Consider the following 18,652-nt stretch of genomic DNA (forward strand, 5'->3'; position numbering starts at 1 on the left):
TCCAGCGAAAATAATTTGATGTGCTCTGTTGCGATATTTGCCCTTATTCCAGATAGAGTTGAAATTATGTGTTTTAACCATAATTTTTACTGTGCAATTTTTATGTTGCGCCCACCCCTGCAGCGATGCACCGCAGCTGTCAAAATCTGTGAGTGCTCTGGGTGGGGGGTGGTGGTGAGTGACGAATCGCGGGTGGTCGGTCGACGAACGAACGAACGGGGAGCACTGCTAAAAAAGTTTACACACAAAAGACTTTGAAGTATGCTCTTTTGACTATAAAGTATTTAATTATGACTTCAAAGTACGCTCTTTCGTGGGAGAATGGGACTACACACAAAAAGGAATAAATATTATGCATAATTATGACTATCTTATATTCACAAATGAATAACATTTATGAATAAAAACAGGAAAGTGTGTAAAACTTATTCTTTTTATGCGTCAAATTTTACTCCTTTTGTGGGTAGTCCCATTCTCCCGGAAAAGAGTGTATTTCTGCCCAAAAGAGCATACTTTCAGCTGTGCGTGAGCAAAATCACATCAGAAAAAAAGCAGGGAGTGGATATGTCTGCCACTTTTGTAGTGAAAAAATTGTGAATATTATCTTCAATAGTGGATTTAAAATACGCAAAACTGTTAGCAAACTAAACTGTGGGTGTTTCTGCGTCGTATGCAACAATAGTTGCCCGGTGAAAATCGTGCCAGTATGGAAAAGTTGCTTGTTTCAAGTTTGCCTTGATATGAAAGGTACATGCAATGGAGGAAAAAAATAAATTCAGAAAAAATGTCTTGTCCGCAGAGAAAAAGAGATGATTTTCGTTCTATTTTGTTTGAAAGTTTGCCCAACTTAAATCCCTACAAAAAAGTTAAGTTTCTAACGTTCTTTGCAGAAACCGCTTCGAGAATAGTGAAAAATTGCCAATCGATAATCGCGGTGTCGGGACAGAAATTGTCGCCCAAGAGTGGGGGAAAGGTAGGGTGCCCTACTTTCAAGGGATTGCTGCAATCCGAACCACAGTGCTGCACCTTTCCGTCAGCAGGGCATACCTGCATAATTATCTAATTACTTAGCCCCCCCACCCCAGAAAGGGCATTCGACGGAGTGCGATAATTACTAGGCCTGTTTGCGATGAGATTCAATAAGCAGGAGTTGATTACTCTGGCCACCCAACCGAGCAACAAGTTCGACAAGGAAGGTCCTCTCTATGTAACCGAAAAGCAGGAAGGATTTTTCCGGAAAACCGAAGGTAATTAGGATCTTGATTAGGGATCCAAAATTTTCCTAAAATTCACTTCGCATCTCATATGGGAAAAGGCTGCTCCATGTAATGAAGGATTTAGGGCAACTTCACTTGGTTGTACTATTTCTGTTTCAAATTTAATTACCCAATTGTGCCCCAATGGCGCCAATTCGGATTTTAGCGTTGTCATAAAGTTTTAAGCACGATGGTGAAGTTGTCCGCAACATTTACGAATCAACACATTCTAAAAATCTTCGACATCATTGTAACATCCGACTCCGTTTCGGACCCCAACCAACCGACACCAACCATCCCAGGAGAGGAGACCAAAGTGACAAACGGGCCCGGCAGCAAAAGCCATCACCACAAGCGCAAACAGTCGCTCAGTTGCATTGGTGCCACCCAGAAAGGTTCGTTCTCGAGAAGAAGATTATCACGCGCTGCTACAAGGAGGTGTTTGGCTGCTTTATCGCTTTCAGGAACTGGTGGCGCATTATTGAAGTAACATGTAATATGCACTAACGGAGTTGGCTTGTAAATAGCAACTAACGGGATTGTAGTTAAAGGTTGTTTGGAAGGAACACTAACATTTGGGGCGGAGGGGTGTTGGTTCTAAAATTTGTCATTTGTTATGAAGCAAGACCAAGGTTATCATGCTCGTTGTTCCTGGATAATACACTTCATAGTTGAGGACGTTTTATTAACCTTCAAACATTAAAACTGTTATACAAGATAATGAAAGGGTTAACAGTTGTTACGGTGATGGAAGTAGTGATTTTAACTGTGATAAGTGACAACAATCTCCATGTTCTCCTATTAATGTAAAAAATTTACAGATGCTACGTAGAACAGAATAGAAACATGTGATATGGATTGGGCTTCAAGAGTTACTAACAGAAATCACAATCACGGTTGTGTCCACATTTGATAGTTTGCTACAGCACCCACACATTTAACACACTTGATTAATCCTACTAACATTTATTATTGATAAATTATGTTTACCAAACCTTCTGATCTAATTTTTAATTCCCAATTCCACCCACAACAGTAAGTCTCGAAAAGTGGTGCCGACTGCGGGGCAACCTGCTGTTCTACTTCAAAACTAGCGACCAGTTTTCGGAACCGCAGGGTTGTATCGTGCTGGAAAAGTATCGCTGCGCCAAGCAGGGCGACCAGAAGGAGTACGACGGTTACGTGTTCTATCTGGGTGAGTGATGGCATGGTTCTTCCCATTTCCGCAATTCCCCACTAATGTGACATTGTATCGCTTTAGAATTCGAGGACGGGCTGCGGCAGCGCTTCGCCACCAACACCGAACAGGAGCGGCTCGAATGGATGCAGGCCATCGGGCTGGCCGGGTACGATGTCAAGCGGGCCCAGCTCAAGTACCTGCGGGAGCAGATCGACAAGAAGCGCGGCATGATCCACGACGTGGACGTGGACATGCTGCGGCTGCAGACCGGTAAAGAGATAGGTGATTTGATACGATTTTGATTTGGGACGCGGTGGGAGTGGGATCACACGGACGACGATTAGAAGAAGGTTGATGATGTTGGTGCTGAAAGGAATGTGCGCAGATTTCGTAATATAGGTACTTGTAATCGCTTTTTACGACACATAGCTCGGCATGGAATACGATTGTACTCTGATTAAGATTCAAATTCGAGTTTCACATAACGAAGACTTTGATCCAAGACACAAAACGTAAGTAAAATCCGATTAGAAGTGAGTCTGATGCGGTCAAAAGATATTTTCAAGTAATTTATTTTAAAGTTCGGAAAATGGGCAAAATCATCCTTTTTTTTTAATTGCTCTAGATGACGCGCTGTGCTTCTTGAGACTTACTCAGGGAATTCCTCCAGAAGTTCCTTCGGGAGTTTCTCCGGGAATTCCTCCGGAAGTTCCTCCGGAAGTTCCTCCGGAAGTTCCTCCGGGAATTCCTCCGGAAGTTCCTCCGGGAATTCCTCCGGAAGTTCCTCCGGGAATTCCTCCGGAAGTTCCTCCGGGAATTCCTCCGGAAGTTCCTCCGGGAATTCCTCCGGAAGATCCTCCGGGAATTCCTCCGGAAGATCCTCCGGGAATTCCTCCGGAAGATCCTCCGGGAATTCCTCCGGAAGTTCCTCCGGGAATTCCTCCGGAAGTTCCTCCGGGAATTCCTCCGGAAGTTCCTCCGGGAATTCCTCCGGAAGTTCCTCCGGGAATTCCTCCGGAAGTTCCTCCGGGAATTCCTGGAAGTTCCTCCGGAAGTTCCTCCGGGAATTCCTCCGGAAGTTCCTCGGGAATTCCTCCGGAAGTTCCTCCGGGAATTCCTCCGGAAGTTCCTCCGGAATTCCTCCGGAAGTTCCTCCGGGAATTCCTCCGGAAGTTCCTCCGGGAATTCCTCCGGAAGTTCCTCCTGGAATTCCTACGGAAGTTCCTCCGGGAATTCCTCCGGAAGTTCCTCCGGGAATTCCTCCGGAAGTTCCTCCGGGAATTCCTCCGGAAGTTCCTCCTTGAAGTCCTCCGGAAGTTCCTCCGGGAATTCCTCCGGAAGTTCCTCCGGGAATTCCTCCGGAAGTTCCTCCGGGAATTCCTCCGGAAGTTCCTCCGGGAATTCCTCCGGAAGTTCCTCCGGGAATTCCTCCGGAAGTTCCTCCGGGAATTCCTCCGGAAGTTCCTCGGGAATTCCTCCGGAAGTTCCTCCGGGAATTCCTCCGGAAGTTCCTCCGGGAATTCCTCCGGAAGTTCCTCCAGGAATTCCTCCGGAAGTTCCTCCGGGAATTCCTCCGGAAGTTCCTCCGGGAATTCCTCCGGAAGTTCCTCCGGGAATTCCTCCGGAAGTTCCTCCGGGAATTCCTCCGGAAGTTCCTCCGAATTCCTCCGGAAGTTCCTCAGGAATTCCTCCGGAAGTTCCTCCGGAATTCCTCCGGAAGTTCCTCCGAATTCCTCCGGAAGTTCCTCCGGGAATTCCTCCGGAAGTTCCTCGAATTCCTCCGGAAGTTCCTCCGGGAATTCCTCGGAAGTTCCTCCGGGAATTCCTCCGGAAGTTCCTCCGGGAATTCCTCCGGAAGTTCCTCCGAATTCCTCCGGAAGTTCCTCAGGAATTCCTCCGGCAGTTCCTCCGGGAATTCCTCCGGAAGTTCCTCCGGGAATTCCTCCGGAAGTTCCTCCGAAAGTTCCTCCGGGAATTCCTCCGGAAGTTCCTCCGGGAATTCCTCCGGAAGTTCCTCCGGGAATTCCTCCGGAAGTTCCTCCGGGAATTCCTCCGGAAGTTCCTCCAGGAATTCCTCCGGAAGTTCCTCCGGAAATTCCTCCGGAAGTTCCTCCGGGAATTCCTCCGGAAGTTCCTCCGGGAATTCCTCCGGAAGTTCCTCCGGGAATTCCTCCGGAAGTTCCTCCGGGAATTCCTCCGGAAGTTCCTCCGGGAATTCCTCCGGAAGTTCCTCCGGAATTCCTCCGGAGGTTCCTCCCGGAATTCCTCCGGAAGTTCCTCCGGGAATTCCTCCGGAAGTTCCTCCGGGAATTCCTCCGGAAGTTCCTCCGGGAATTCCTCCGGAAGTTCCTCCGGGAATTCCTCCGGAAGTTCCTCCGGGAATTCCTCCGGAAGTTCCTCCGGGAATTCCTCCGGAAGTTCCTCAGGGAATTCCTCGGAAGTTCCTCCGAATTCCTCCGGAAGTTCCTCCGGGAATTCCTCGGAAGTTCCTCCGAATTCCTCCGGAAGTTCCTCCGGGAATTCCTCCGGAAGTTCCTCCGGAATTCCTCCGGAAGTTCCTCCGGGAATTCCTCCGGAAGTTCCTCCGGGAATTCCTCCGGAAGTTCCTCCGGGAATTCCTCCGGAAGTTCCTCCGGGAATTCCTCCGGAAGTTCCTCCGGGAATTCCTCCGGAAGTTCCTCCGGGAATTCCTCCGGGAATTCCTCCGGAAGTTCCTCGGGGAATTCCTCCGGAATTCCTCCGGAAGTTCCTCCGGGAATTCCTCCGGAAGTTCCTCCGGGAATTCATCCGGGAATTCCTCCGGAAGTTCATCCGGGAATTCTTCCGGGAATTCCTCCGGAAGTTCCTCCGGGAATTCCTCCGGAAGTTCCTCCGGGAATTCCTCCGGAAGTTCCTCCGGGAATTCCTCCGCAAGTTCCTCCGGGAATTCCTCCGGAAGTTCCTCCGGGATTCCTCCGGAAGTTCCTCCGGGAATTCCTCCGGAAGTTCCTCCGGGAATTCCTCCGGAAGTTCCTCCGAATTCCTCCGGAAGTTCCTCCGGGAATTCCTCGGAAGTTCCTCCGGGAATTCCTCCGGAAGTTCCTCCGGAATTCCTCGGAAGTTCCTCCGGGAATTCCTCCGGAAGTTCCTCCGGAATTCCTCCGGAAGTTCCTCCTGGCATTCCTCCCGAAGTTCCTCCGGTTATTCCTCCGGAAGGTCCTCCGGGCATTCCTCCGGTAGTTCCTCCGGGAATTCCTCCGGAAGTTCCTCCGGGAATTCCTCCGGAAGTTCCTCCGGGAATTCCTCCGGAAGTTTCTCCGGGAATTCCTCCGGAAGTTCCTCCGGTTCCTCTTCAAGAAGTCCTCTGGAAGTTCCTTCAGCAATTCCTCTGAAAGATCTATTATGAATTCCTCCGGAAGTTTCTTAAGGAATTCCTCCGGAAGTTACTGCAGGAATTTCTCCAGAAATTATTTTACGGATTCCTTTGAAAGTTCCTTCAAGAGTTCATTCGGAAGTTCAAGTTAAGGAATTGCCCCTGAAATTCCTTAAGGAATTTCTCCTGAAATTCCTCCAGGAATTCCTCCGGAAGTTCCTTCAAGAATTCTTTCGGAAGTTCTTTCAAGAATACCTCCAGAAGTTCGTTCAGCAATTCCCTTGGAAGATCCTTCAGAAATTTCTTCGGTAGATCCTTCAGGAATTCCTCCGGAAGTTTCTTCAGCAATTCCTCCGAAAGATCCTTCAGGAATTCCCCCAGAAGTTCTTTAAGGAATTTATCTGGAAGTTACTTAAGGAATTCCTCCGGATGTTACCTTAGGAATTTCTTCGGAAGTTCTTTCAATAATTCCTCAGGAAGTTTCTTCAGGAATTGCTCGGAAGTTCCTTTAGAAATTCCTCCGGAAGTTCTTTCAGGATCTCCTCCAGAACTATTTTCAGGAATTTCTCCGGATGTTCCTTCAGAAATTCCTCCTGGAGTTCATTCAGGAATTCCTCTGAAAGTTCCTTCAGCAGTTCCTCTGAAAGTTCCTTAAGAAGTTCCTTTAGCAACTACTCCGGAAGCTCCTTCAGGAATTCCTCTAGAAGCTCTTTCAGGAACTCCGGAAGTTTCTTCAGGAATTCGTCCAGAAGTTCCTTCAGGAATTCCTTCGGAACTTACCTCCAGAAGTTCCTTCAGAAATTCTTTCGGAAGTATCTTCAGGAATACCTCCGACAATTCCTGCAAGAATACCTCCGGAAGTTTGTTCAGCATTTCCTTAGGAAGATCCTTCAGGAATTCACCCGGAAGTTCATTAAGGAATTCCTCTGGAAGTTACTTTTGGGATTCCTTCAGAAGTCCTCTGGAAGTTCCTTCAGCAATTCCTCTGAAAGATCTATTATGAATTCCTCCGAAAGAACTTCCGGTGGTATTCTTAAAGGAACTGTCGGAGGTATTCCTGAAGATATTTCCGAAAGAAATTCTGAAGGAACTTCTGGAGGATTTCTTGAAGGAATTTTTGGAACGATTACTGAAGGAATTTCCGGAGGTATTACCGAAAGAAGTTCCGAAGAAAGTTCCGAAGGAACTTCTGGATGAATTCCTGAAAAAACTTCCGGAGGAGTTCCTGAAAGAGCTTGTAGAGGAATTGCTGAAGGAACTTCCGGAGTAGTTGCTAAAGGAACTTCTGGAGGAATTGCTGAAGGAACTTCCAGAGGAACTGCTGAAGGAACTTCCAGAGGAATTCCTGAATGAACTCCAGGAGGAATTTCTGAAGGAACTTCCGGAGAAATTCCTGAAAGTATTTCCGGAGGAGTTTCTGAAAGAACTTTCGGAGGAATTTCTAAAGGAATTCCTGAAGCAACCTTTAAACGAAATGATGCAGAAAATTCCGCACCGCTTCTTCCAATCACCAATGCTGGAACGCCGTTACGCCGCCATCGCTAACTCAAAATTATTCATCACGCTGCCGCCAATCAAATTGCAATCGGCACACAGGTCTATCCCGGAATCGGTTCCGGGTGCTCGAAATCAAAATTATATTAGAGGCAAACCTATGATTGTTTTTTTTCTCGATCTGATTTCGGAAAGTTGAAATGTGTGTACAACTAACAGGTTTGGTACCGAACTTCAATTTATGAAATAAACTTCAAAACCGCTTCCTTCGACTTCCGCATTTTCCCGGAAGTGGCCAGAAGTAGAATTAAGATCTAAAAAATGTTATCCTACATTTTTGTCATGGTGAATCATGAAGTTTGATATGTCGCATGCTATGTTCTTTTCAAAAACCGAATTCAAGTCTTCCACAGGGTCTCCGGAATTGGTTCAAGGTGTCCCGGGATGTTTGAAACAACTGGATCGAAAGGATCAAAGTTGATAGTAGAAATCTAAAATTGTTTTCAATATAACTTTTGGCAAAAAATGCCGATAATTGATATGCCTCATGATACATTTGGAAGTATTCTGATATATGTCCCCAGTTCCATTGTTGCCATAATTCTTCCAAATTCGTTCAGAAGCATCGCAAATAAGTTTTCTTTACGATATAGGTATAAAAAGCTGATATTGGTACGAATAAAAAACACAAAAGGTGATAAAAGTCAAAAATGTCTTAAATGGCCACCCCACTGGGATTCCGTATAAATCCGGAACCGGTGGACCGACACGTTCAATCGATCGTTCCTCTGAAACTATGACAATTTCTGGTTCATATCTGAAAATTTCAAACAAATCGGTCAAAAATTTAATGAGCAAAAACATCTTCAAAATTTTGATGCGCAAAAGAGGTTGGGGATGCAAAAACAGTGTGCTGTTCCCTCCCCACATGGCCAGTATTTGAGATGCCTAATACTATATGAATTCTCGTAGACAAAGAGCTCGTTATCGAGACCAGCTGCCAAGCTGTAGCGATGGAACTATGGATGTAGTATGGCCCGATCTCTGATCGATTGCAAAGGCGCTAATCATACACCTAATAAAGATACACATCTAGGGATTCCAGGTTAGAGATCTTCGTTTTATAAGAGTGCAATATTGCCGCCGTGCATTTACAGTTGACCACTAAAAACCCTTCTGCTTCTGGTACGAGCTGATAGTCGTTACGATGGTGAAAGTTTATTTGAAGATGAAAATATAACTACAATTTGTATTTATTCTAATTTCTGATCTGTGAGACCAAATAAATTTGTTATTTCGATTGAATCAATTTGTCCCACTCTTTGCGATTAGTAGGAGATCACGATCACGTGATCTCTGTAGTTCATCATTTCTAGTCAACCTAAATTATTATTGCCATTAAATGACGCATTGCATCGTCTCCTTCGTAACATTCTAATAACTTCGCATGCCGTGTCGCAACTGTGTCGTAAAAAGCGGTTTGAGTACATTTAGGGTAGATTTGTTACAAAGTACAAGCGGAAGATTAAAAAGCATTTAAATTCCCAGTCGCAATCGGGGACCAATGCATTTACTCGAGTGAAAGTTTTTTTTTCGCCTTAATTTATGATGTTTATTTTTCGTCACAATAAAACCATACCATTGTCGTTATCAGTAAACTTATGTTGTGTTATTCTTCACCTTATCCCTGGTCGTAGCGATAGCGAATCCCGTTCCTTCAATTTTACCCATTTACTCGAATTCCACCGTGACGGGGTTAGTCGGTTCTATTCTTTGAAATCTGCGCAATCTCAGCGGGCTCGCCCGTCATCAACCTTCATCGTTGTCGAGTCGATCCACGCCGATCGCACGCTCAGTCGCGCAATGTCGCTCACGGTTATCGCTTCTCCCGTAGAGCTCAACGAAGTGCCCATCTGCGAGTCGGCCATCTCGTGCGACAACCTTCTGTGCGATGGGAACGGAAAACCGCCGAATCCGTCGGTTGTGGTGCAGGTCACCTCCAACAACCGCGCTGCCAGCGGTTGGGTCAAATACGGTCGCACGGAAGTAATCGAGCGGAGCTCGAACCCTCAGTTCATCTGCACGATAACGTTCCGCGCCGGGGATGGTCTCAACGCCAAATCGCAAATTCGTTTCACAGCGTATGACGTGCGGGAGAAGGTTACCCAAACGGCGGTGCCCATTGGGTGGGCAGAGGTGGCCCTCGGGGTTATAACGGACACCTCGCGGCTGAGGATACCCTTGAGAACGCAGAGCCCCTGCGGTGGGAATGCCGGTTTTATAACGATTGCAACGTGTGCGCCCGATTTGGAGAAGAAAACGTCGCGATCGCCGGCTAAAGCCGGCATGGATCATCAACAGCATCAGCAGCAGCAGGCTATCGGGCATCGCCGGTCGCAATCGTTGCCGCCCAAGCTGGGTGTGAAACTGTTCATACCGCCGCCCTCGAAGGTGGCGCTGGTGTTCACCAATCCTAGCGTAAGTACATTTGATGATTTATATGGGATGTTGGGTGCGGAATTTGTTTACAAACTTTTAGAGGGACATTGAACTTTTTTTTTTCAATTTGTGCAATTGCACAATATGTGAAAGATTTAGCACGAACACATTTTGGTTTGCATTGCGCACAAACAATACGTGGAAAAGAGTGCGTTCAGAGAATGAATTGAGGGAGCTCGGCTATGTGCCTGGTGAATTTTGGCTCATAGATTATAATCCCACTAAAGGAAGTGTTAACCCTCCATTGATTTATTTTTTAAATATATCTTTCACATGTTGTACAATTGCACAAATCAAGTTTTCAAACAAAGTAATAAATTTCCAATCCGACTAGTCAATAAACGGAAAGTAGGCAATTCTTTTGATTGAACGACAAATATAGTTTAAGCGAAGTAAATAGATGAGCGAAGATGAATATCAAATTACTAAATACATTTTGGAGATAAGGAGTTTAGTCATAAGAAACAATTGGATCGCACTATGATCAAATTTATTGGTTGTGTCGATCGTTATTCAAAATTAATCAAAAAACACGGGAGCATTTTAAGCGATTTCGTAAAAAATGAAAATATTCATTAGAAAATTATGTCAGAGCTTTTTAGTGGAATGATGCACTTGTCATTTGTCGTTATTTAATTTTATTCCTTCACTTTGGAACTTTACAGATACGTATTTCGACTTAGTCAAGTACGAAACACTGAAGACGGCCTTACGTATTAGTAAAGTTACAATCAAGTTGTGCAATTAATTGGGATAGTACTATCTTGTCTAGAGGCAATAAATTCCATGTAATTAGGTTCGAATTTTCCTTAATACAAGTTACCATACAAACGCCAGCATTCATTTTTCATTTATTTAGCTTATATCTGAACAGATAACACTGAATCAACAATTTAATGCCACAATACACGGTATTTCGACCTCAAGAGACACGAGACACTGAAGACGGCCTTACTGTTGAGGTCGAAATACGTATCTGTCAAGGTACAATTAAGTGGTGGAATTAAATGGGATTGAACAAACTCGTTTATGAGTTGTTCCGAAAACCAACGTGATTTTTTTTCCGAAATTTCGACCTTTTCATTCATTTATTTTAATTTATTAAAGTCACTCCTGATGGAATCCAATTTTCAAAGTCGCGTTTTCAAGGGCACACCATTCGATACGGAAGCAACGCACAATTGTTATTTTTATTTTTTAAGCTTTGCTGCGTCGCAGCAAGCGTGAAAAAATAAAAATGACAGTTAAGGGCAAAATCATTTTCAAGGACCACCCATTGATCCCGGAAGACCAGTAAGTGGTCATCTGGATGTTCCGGATCATCCAAAGAAGTTGCCAATTCCGATAATTCGTCTTACAAAGCTGCGACTTTTTAAAAATTGAGTGTTGTAGCCATGAGTAAGCAAAATCAATACAAGGACTCATTTATTTCAGATGCCCACTAAGTGATTCTTCGTAAGCTTTGGAACATCCGGAGAAATGGTCTCATCGACTCCGGATTATTGGCCCTCCAGAAGTTTCAGAACATCCGGAGTCGAAAATTGTGAAATTCCGTCCTAGAGAACCACGACTTCAAAGATCCATTATTGAAGCATTGTGAGGACAAATTCATTGCAAGGACAATAAATTGAACCCGAATGGGCATCAAGTGGTCCTAGAAAGTTCCGGAGCACCCGGAGTAGTGACCAAATCGGAAATCGTTCTAGACTGCTGTAATATTTTATACACCATTTTGCTCTAGTAACGTAAGAGCCAAATTCGACTAAGTGGTCGAGGAGCTCCGGAACATCCAGAGTAAAGGACAAATTTTGAAATTCATATTCAAAAAGTAGCGACTGGTTAACAAAACTACTTTTGTATCAAAATGAAAGCAACATCTTAGCAAAAACCATCCATTGACCCCAGCCACTAAGTGGTGAACATCTGGAAATGTAATCAATTCTAAAAATTCGCCCTTGAAAGTTGCGACTTTTTTTTAACGTACTAGGAAACTGTGAGATTTAATAAATAAAATATTGAAATAGGAACGAAGAAACTTATTAGACAAGCCAGTTTTTCCATCGAATGAGGGGGAGCAACTTCCAGAGGAATTCATGAAGGAACTTCCAAAGGAATTCCGGAGGAAGAATTCCTGGAGAAACTTCCGGAGGAAAAATTCCTGGAGGAACTTAAGGAACTTCCAGAGGAGTGAAACATCAGGAGGAATTCCTTTAAGAACTCCTGGAGGAACTTCTGGAGAAACTTATGGAAGAATTTCTTCAAGAACTTCAGGAGGAATTCCTGGAAGAACTTCTGGAAGAACTTCTGGAGGAAATTCTGGAGGAACTCCCGGAGGAATTCCTGGAGGAACTCCCGGTGGAATTCCTGGAAACTTTTGGAAGAATTCCTGGAGGAACATCCGGAGGAATTCCTGGAGGAACTCCCGGAGAAATTCTTCGAGGAACTTCCTGAAGAATTCCTGTACGAATTCCTGGAGGAACTCCCGGAGGAATTCCTGGAGGAACTTTCGGAGGAACTCGCGACCGTGATTTTTACTCGGGAACAAAATACTGCCATTCTCTTTGTCTTTGCTCTGCCCATACTCCGAACTAAAGCCGAAAAGTAGCGCATGCATAGATTTTGCTCTCAGAATGCTGAAACAAACGATTCATGAAAGTCACAGCTGTCTAGGACGAATTTTCGGAATTAATCACTGCTGATGAAATCTAAAGAAGTTTGATACCCACCTTGCGGATTACCTACCAACGATCAATATCATCTAATTAACACATGTCCCTAGAAATCCGGATTTCCCGGAAAGCAGAGTGACCGGATCGGTCCATCCCGATAACAACTTGATAGAAGAAGAAGGTTTTAGATCGGTTGAAAATTGCCTGAGATATAAGCATTTTAGTTTTGTGGGTACCCGGGTACCCAGCCAGCCTGTAAGGGGTTTTTTGTCGGCCACACAACGGTAAGATATTTGCAGGATCCAAGAAATAAACAAAAAGTAACAAATGAGAAGTTTTTCTTCACTTTATCCCTACTTCCTTCTTCCTCCTTATTTTTTCTTCTTCGCTCATCCGTCCCACCTTTTTTTTCTTTCTTCTCTTTTCCCTCCTTCCTCTTTCTGTTTTCTTCTTACTTCGTCCTTCATTCATCTTCTTTCTTCTCTCTTTTTCCTTCTTTCTTCTTCCTATTTCTTTCTTCTTTCTTCTTCCTGCTTGCGTCTTCTTTTTTCTTTCTTCCTTATTTTTTCCTTCTACATCATTCTTCTTTATTCTTCTTCCTTATTGCTTTTCTTTCCTCTTACTTCCATCTTCCCTATTCCTTCCCCCTTCTTCCTTCTTTCCTCTTCCTTTTTGCTTTTCCCTTCTCTTTCTTCCGTCCATCTTCATCCATCCTTCTTCCTTCTTCCCTTTTCTTTTATCCTTCTTCCTTCTTCCTCTTCCTCTTCCTCTTCCTTCTTCCTTCGTTTTGACGTAGGACTACGTCTGTCTTTTCTATATTGGGGTACACTTTACGATTGCGAAAATCGGAGACCGTCACGAAAATATGATAGACTTTAAACTTTAATATCTCAGCCGTTTACTGATTATTAACTATTTATTATCGATAATTATTAAAAAGTTTAGAAATAGGTAAACCAACCAATCACGTACATGCATCACTAGCACAGACATCAAAAATCAATCACTTGCGGGTTTGGATCTAATCCTCAGTTCGAACAAGATTTCACGCAGAGCTGACGCATCAAAGCGATCGCAGCGGATCGAACACAGCATCACGGAGGCGCTGGTAACATTTTCAACGGAAATCCATCGCATTGGTGGTGGTCCTCGTGGTGCGGGCAGCAGGGACTATGTCCAAGGGCTTGACGATCCCTCCCCAGGCCATCTGCGAGTTGTGGGGCTTGCCTAGGATGTGGTGGGGTTTGACAGTGGGCCCTGTTAAACCTCTATAAAAAGCTGCATGTATCCGCAAGTAGGCTCCGGCAAAGCGACCGTGTGCCGCTCAAAGCGCACAAGCCCAAGTCCTGGTGTTAGGTGGGACGCTAAACAGCCCTGACACGACGGCCCTCCGACGAGACGGGAGGTTTGCGCAGGCCCAATAAGCCGCCTGGAAAACCAATAATTACGAACAATATAAGAGATAATGCGACTCGATATAATCGGCAAAGACCTAGACGAATAAAGGATCACGATTGGAAGCTTGGAACATGGAACTGCAAGTCGCTAGGTTCGCAGGTTGCGACAGAATGATCTACGATGAATTACATCGCCGCAACATCGACGTCGTGGTGCTGCAGGAGGTTTGCTGGACAGGACATAAAGTGTGGAAAAGTGGGCATCGAGCGGCTACCTTCTACCAAAGCTGTGGCACCACCAACGAGCTGGGAACCGGCTTCATAGTGCTGGGTAAGATGCGCCAACGTGTGATTGGGTGGCAGCCAATCAACGCAAGGATGTGCAAGCTGAGGATAAAGGCCGTTTCTTCAACTATAGCATCATCAGACGACGAGAAAGAAGCGTTCTACGCACAGCTGGAGCAGACATACGATGGATGCCCACTGCGGGACGTCAAAATCGTCATCGGTGACATGAACGCTCAGGTAGGAAGGGAGGAAATGTATAGACCGGTCATTTTTTTTTTCTTCCTAAGCAATGGAGGGGGAATCTGCTCAACAGACATCCTGGGTTGTCCAGGAAGTGCGGGGTTAGGGACCACCTCCAACAGCAAACGAGGTACATTCCCGACCCGCTAAACCGTTTCCATTGCCGCCAAGCCCATAGTCCCTTCGGTACAACCAGAAAGTAATGCTTCAAAGGGGTGCCAGTGCACAACGCACCCTCGAGGTTAGTTGAGTGGCCTTGCAGCACCAAACATCGTGACTCGCTTTTTTAGAAGAACACCATGGTATCGTGCCAGCGCATTGCCGGCTTTCCAGGTGGCCTTACCACGCCCTATGTCCTCGGAAGGTGGGAAGGGTCGACTTCGCGCCTGCTTCCCTCTGCACGACTGGTATCAAGAATGATGATGCCGCGTGCACCCCAAATTGACCTCTCTGCGAAAGGGTCTATTCGCCAACACACAGAGGGACTTGCCGACGCGGTACCTACGCCTGCCCCAGCCTTGACGAGGACCCCTTTCCGTCCTCGGGCTCGGAACCCGCCCGGTTGACCGACGCCGCGAAAGCGACGATACCATGTTGTTCTTCGCGCGGCCACTTGTTCGATAAAAGGATCGAGTTCGACCACAGAGCATGACCATCGGTATGACCCATGAAGCCGACTCCGATCCCTTGGACCACCTCTTATTTGCGCCTGAACTAGCCATCCTTGAGTCCACGCGCCACCTTCTGTGTAGCTTCGAGACGATTTGGGCGATAGCCGATAAAACGGCGTTCCAGCCAACTTCATCTTTACACATCCTCCGAACTAGGTTGTCCGGGGTAGTGTCCAGACCAGGCTTGTAAAATGTCATCTGCATGTCATTTGACTAATTTGCTCATAACTTTCTTTAGAAGCCAAATTGATTCCATTGCTCTAAGTATAACATCTGAGGCTGGAGAGTGAAAACTCTCCAAAATGTCACGTGTCATTTGACATCATGTCATTTGAATGACATTTTGCCTCCCACGCCCCAGATTACATATTTACAGCAAAGTCTTGTTAGACAAAGATGTAGGTCTATTTAAGCGCTATAAGTTCGTCATACAACATGAATTGATAGCTACCTTCTGAAACAAGTTCTGGGAAAATTATACAAACGAATGCAAATGACATTTTACAACACTGGTCCAGACCACATGTGGCAAGCATGTGGTCACGCATTGTGCGAAAACGTGGGCACACGAACAACACGTGTTCCGCCGTTTCCTCTAAACCTGCGCACACCAAACACTCGGGCGTGGCCGAGCAAGCCAGCTGCGTTACCTGCACTGTGATTTTGCAGCACGCCGGGTACTTCGAACCCTCCATGGGGTGCTTGATGTTCACAATTGGGAGGGTTCGTGCAGCATTGTGCCTTATATCCCTCCAATCCGCAGCGTTGGCAGAGATTGTTTCTGTCAGGGCCTTTGCAGTCCCATTGCTTGTGCCCCGGTTCCAGGCACTTGAAGCAAACTTCGGGTTGTTCGTATATGCTCACAGGGCATACCGACCATCCCACCTTTTTTTTTTTTTTTTTTACAAGGGAGAATGGATTTACACCCCAACCCAGTCCACGTGCATTTTAGTTGCCAAACTACCCCCCGGAACTGTACTGGAGGGTCGGACTCGGCCATACCGGTAATACCGACTAAACTCTCTTGGGCTCCACCATCGTTTCCCCCAGGAACTACCTCGCAGTACTACTTCTGGGGGGATGGCAGTACTAAGCGTACTCGCTCATTATCGCTCACACAGGCACTCGTCCCACGCGAGACTGACTTGGGTGCTCGCACACCATTCACTCCATTTGAGTCTTACTTGGATGCTCTCCCGGGCGCTCCGCTGCCATGCCGCGAGGTGTCAATAGCGGTAACTGCCTGGGCCTACAGATATTACGCTACGACACTCCTGCCTCAGCACGAGCAGATCAATCACAGCACTGCCGAAGCAGACCACACGCTACCCTGCCGAAGCAGGGACACTCCCCATGCACCACATGTGCACAACTGTAGGTGTGTGGGTACAACCCACTGCTACCCTGCCGCCGAAGCAGCTTCTCCAAAGACCATTCGCTCCATGTGACCCTTTTCGGGTGCTCACTCTAACACTCCACTGCAATGCCTCGAGGTGCCGATGTGTACCTCGACTCCTACCTCAGCATGTGCAGTCCATACTCAGACTTCTGCTGCGCTTCGAGGTGACAATAGCGGTGACACGCTATGACACTCCTGCCTCAGCACAAACAGATCACTCACTCCCTGCCGAAGCAGCTCACGCGCTACCCTACCGAAGTAGGGACACACCCCAACTCACTCTAACACTCCACTGCCATGCCTCGAGGTGTCGATAGCGGTATGTAGGGACAAATCAACCATACTACGCTACGACACTCCTACCTTAGCATGTGCAGTCCATACTCAGACTTCTGCTGCGCTTCGAGGTGACAATAGCGGTGACGCGCTATGACACTCCTGCCTCAGCACAAACAGATCACTCACTCCCTGCCGAAGCAGCTCACGCGCTACCCTACCGAAGTAGGGACACGCCCCATGCCAATTGGCACTCCCTGGGCTTGTGCTTTTGAAGCGGCACACAGTCGCTTTGATAGAGTCTGATTACGGGCACTTGTGGTTTTTTGGGAGGGATTTTAGCAGAGCCCACTGCTAAATCCCACCACGCCCTAGGCAGTTCTCCCTGACTCGCAGACAGCTGGGGAGGGGTCGTCAAGCCCTTGGACATGGTCCATGCTGTCCCTGCTGTCCCTGCTGCCCCCACCATCCCACCTTGACGCTTCCTAATTTGACTACATTAGAGGCGTCCGGTACAGATAGCCGAACCAATGCTACCTGCGTCCCTGCCGGACCTTTCCGTAGCCGAACGGCTGCGGTGGGCGTCTTTACTCCACACTGTCGCCGCAGTGCCGTGACGAGCTCTTCGACTTCGGTGATCTCGTCCAGGTCTTAGATTCACCTCCGTCGTGAGTGCCCTCACCTTGACCGTCTCGCCTAGGACTTCCTCCGCCAGCTTCTTGTAGGCGGCGCCCTTTTGCGAGACGCCCCGCTTCAGCTCGAGGATCATCTCGCCCATCCGGGTACGTCTTATTCGACGTACGTCGGCGCCGAGTTCACCGAGCTGGACGTCACTCCTCATCGCCTTCAAGACGTCCGAGTACTTAGCCTCGTCCGTTTTGATGACTAGGGCATCGCCCCTGGAGCGATTGGCGCCTACCCTAGACTTCTTGCTACCCTCATTCGCCTGGGTCTTCTTTTCGGCCCTTGACGTCTTCGGTTTCCTCTTGTTCTTGACCAGGGTCCAGGAGGCGTCATCCCCCTCTATTTCCCTGGTCTGGTTCGGCTGAGAGCTCTCAGCCTGCCGTAACCCCTTACCACCGTATTTCCTGGGTAAACGGACCTTTCCAGGTCCTTCCTCCCCCGGTTTGGGAGGTACCTGGCAGCTTCCCAGCCCCACTACCCTTGTTCGGGGTAGTAACCCTCCGCGTTTTGGAGCGGCCCCCAGGGAGCTCATAGACCGGTCATCGGACCGGATAGTCTGCACACCGTATCGAATGACAACGGCCAACGATGCATAAACTTCGAGGAATGGTAGTTCTTCTTTCCCCGCAAAAATATCCAAGGCCACATGGAGATCACCTAACCAAGAAACGGAAAACCAAATCGACCACGTTCTAATCGACGGTAAATTCTTCTCCGACATCACGAACGTCCGCACTTACCGCAGTGCGAATATTGAATCCGACCACTACCTCGTTGCAGTATGCCTGCGCTTAAAACTCTCGACGGTGTACAACATGCGTCGAAGTCGGACGCCGCGGCTTAACACGGTAGACTAGCCCAAGGATACGCCAGCAGCTGGAAGTGGCACTCCCAACGGAAGAGCAGCTAGGCGCAGCGTCTCTTGAAGATGGCTGGAGAGATATTCGATCCGCCATTGGTAGCACCGCAACCGCTGCACTTGGCACGGTGCCCCCGGATCAGAGAAACGACTGGTATGACGGCGAATGTGAGCAGTTAGTTGAGGAGAAGAATGCAGCATGGGCGAGATTGCAGCAACACCGCACGAAGGCGAACGAGGCACGATATAAACGGGCGCGGAACTGACAAAACTCGATTTTCCGGAGGAAAAAACGCCAGCAGGAAGATCGAAACCGTGAAGAGACGGAGCAACTGTACCGCGCTAATAATGCACGAAAGTTCTATGAGAAGTTGAACGGTTCACGTAA

At 47.1% G+C, this 18,652-nt stretch overlaps 1 protein-coding gene across 5 annotated transcripts in view; it reads left to right on the forward strand.

The window, feature by feature from the left end:
• Positions 1-528: 528 nt before the first annotated feature.
• The window catches only part of LOC134206596 (inositol polyphosphate-4-phosphatase type I A), a 59,395-nt gene continuing 41,271 nt past the window's right edge, over positions 529-18,652 (forward strand). For 2 of the 5 annotated variants that reach the window (XM_062682316.1, XM_062682318.1), the window contains exons 1-6: positions 529-747; positions 891-1,247; positions 1,559-1,651; positions 2,293-2,451; positions 2,518-2,718; positions 9,177-9,760. In XM_062682316.1, coding sequence (XP_062538300.1) covers positions 1,130-1,247; positions 1,559-1,651; positions 2,293-2,451; positions 2,518-2,718; positions 9,177-9,760 — 1,155 coding nt within the window. In that variant the 5' untranslated portion in view covers positions 529-747; positions 891-1,129. Of the gene's footprint in view, positions 748-890; positions 1,248-1,556; positions 1,695-2,292; positions 2,452-2,517; positions 2,719-9,176; positions 9,761-18,652 lie in introns of those variants that run through there. The other 3 variants (XM_062682317.1, XM_062682319.1, XM_062682320.1) reach the window with 2 other exon arrangements.

This window comes from Armigeres subalbatus, chromosome 1 (assembly GCF_024139115.2).
Source record: "Armigeres subalbatus isolate Guangzhou_Male chromosome 1, GZ_Asu_2, whole genome shotgun sequence".
NCBI lineage: Eukaryota > Metazoa > Arthropoda > Insecta > Diptera > Culicidae > Armigeres > Armigeres subalbatus.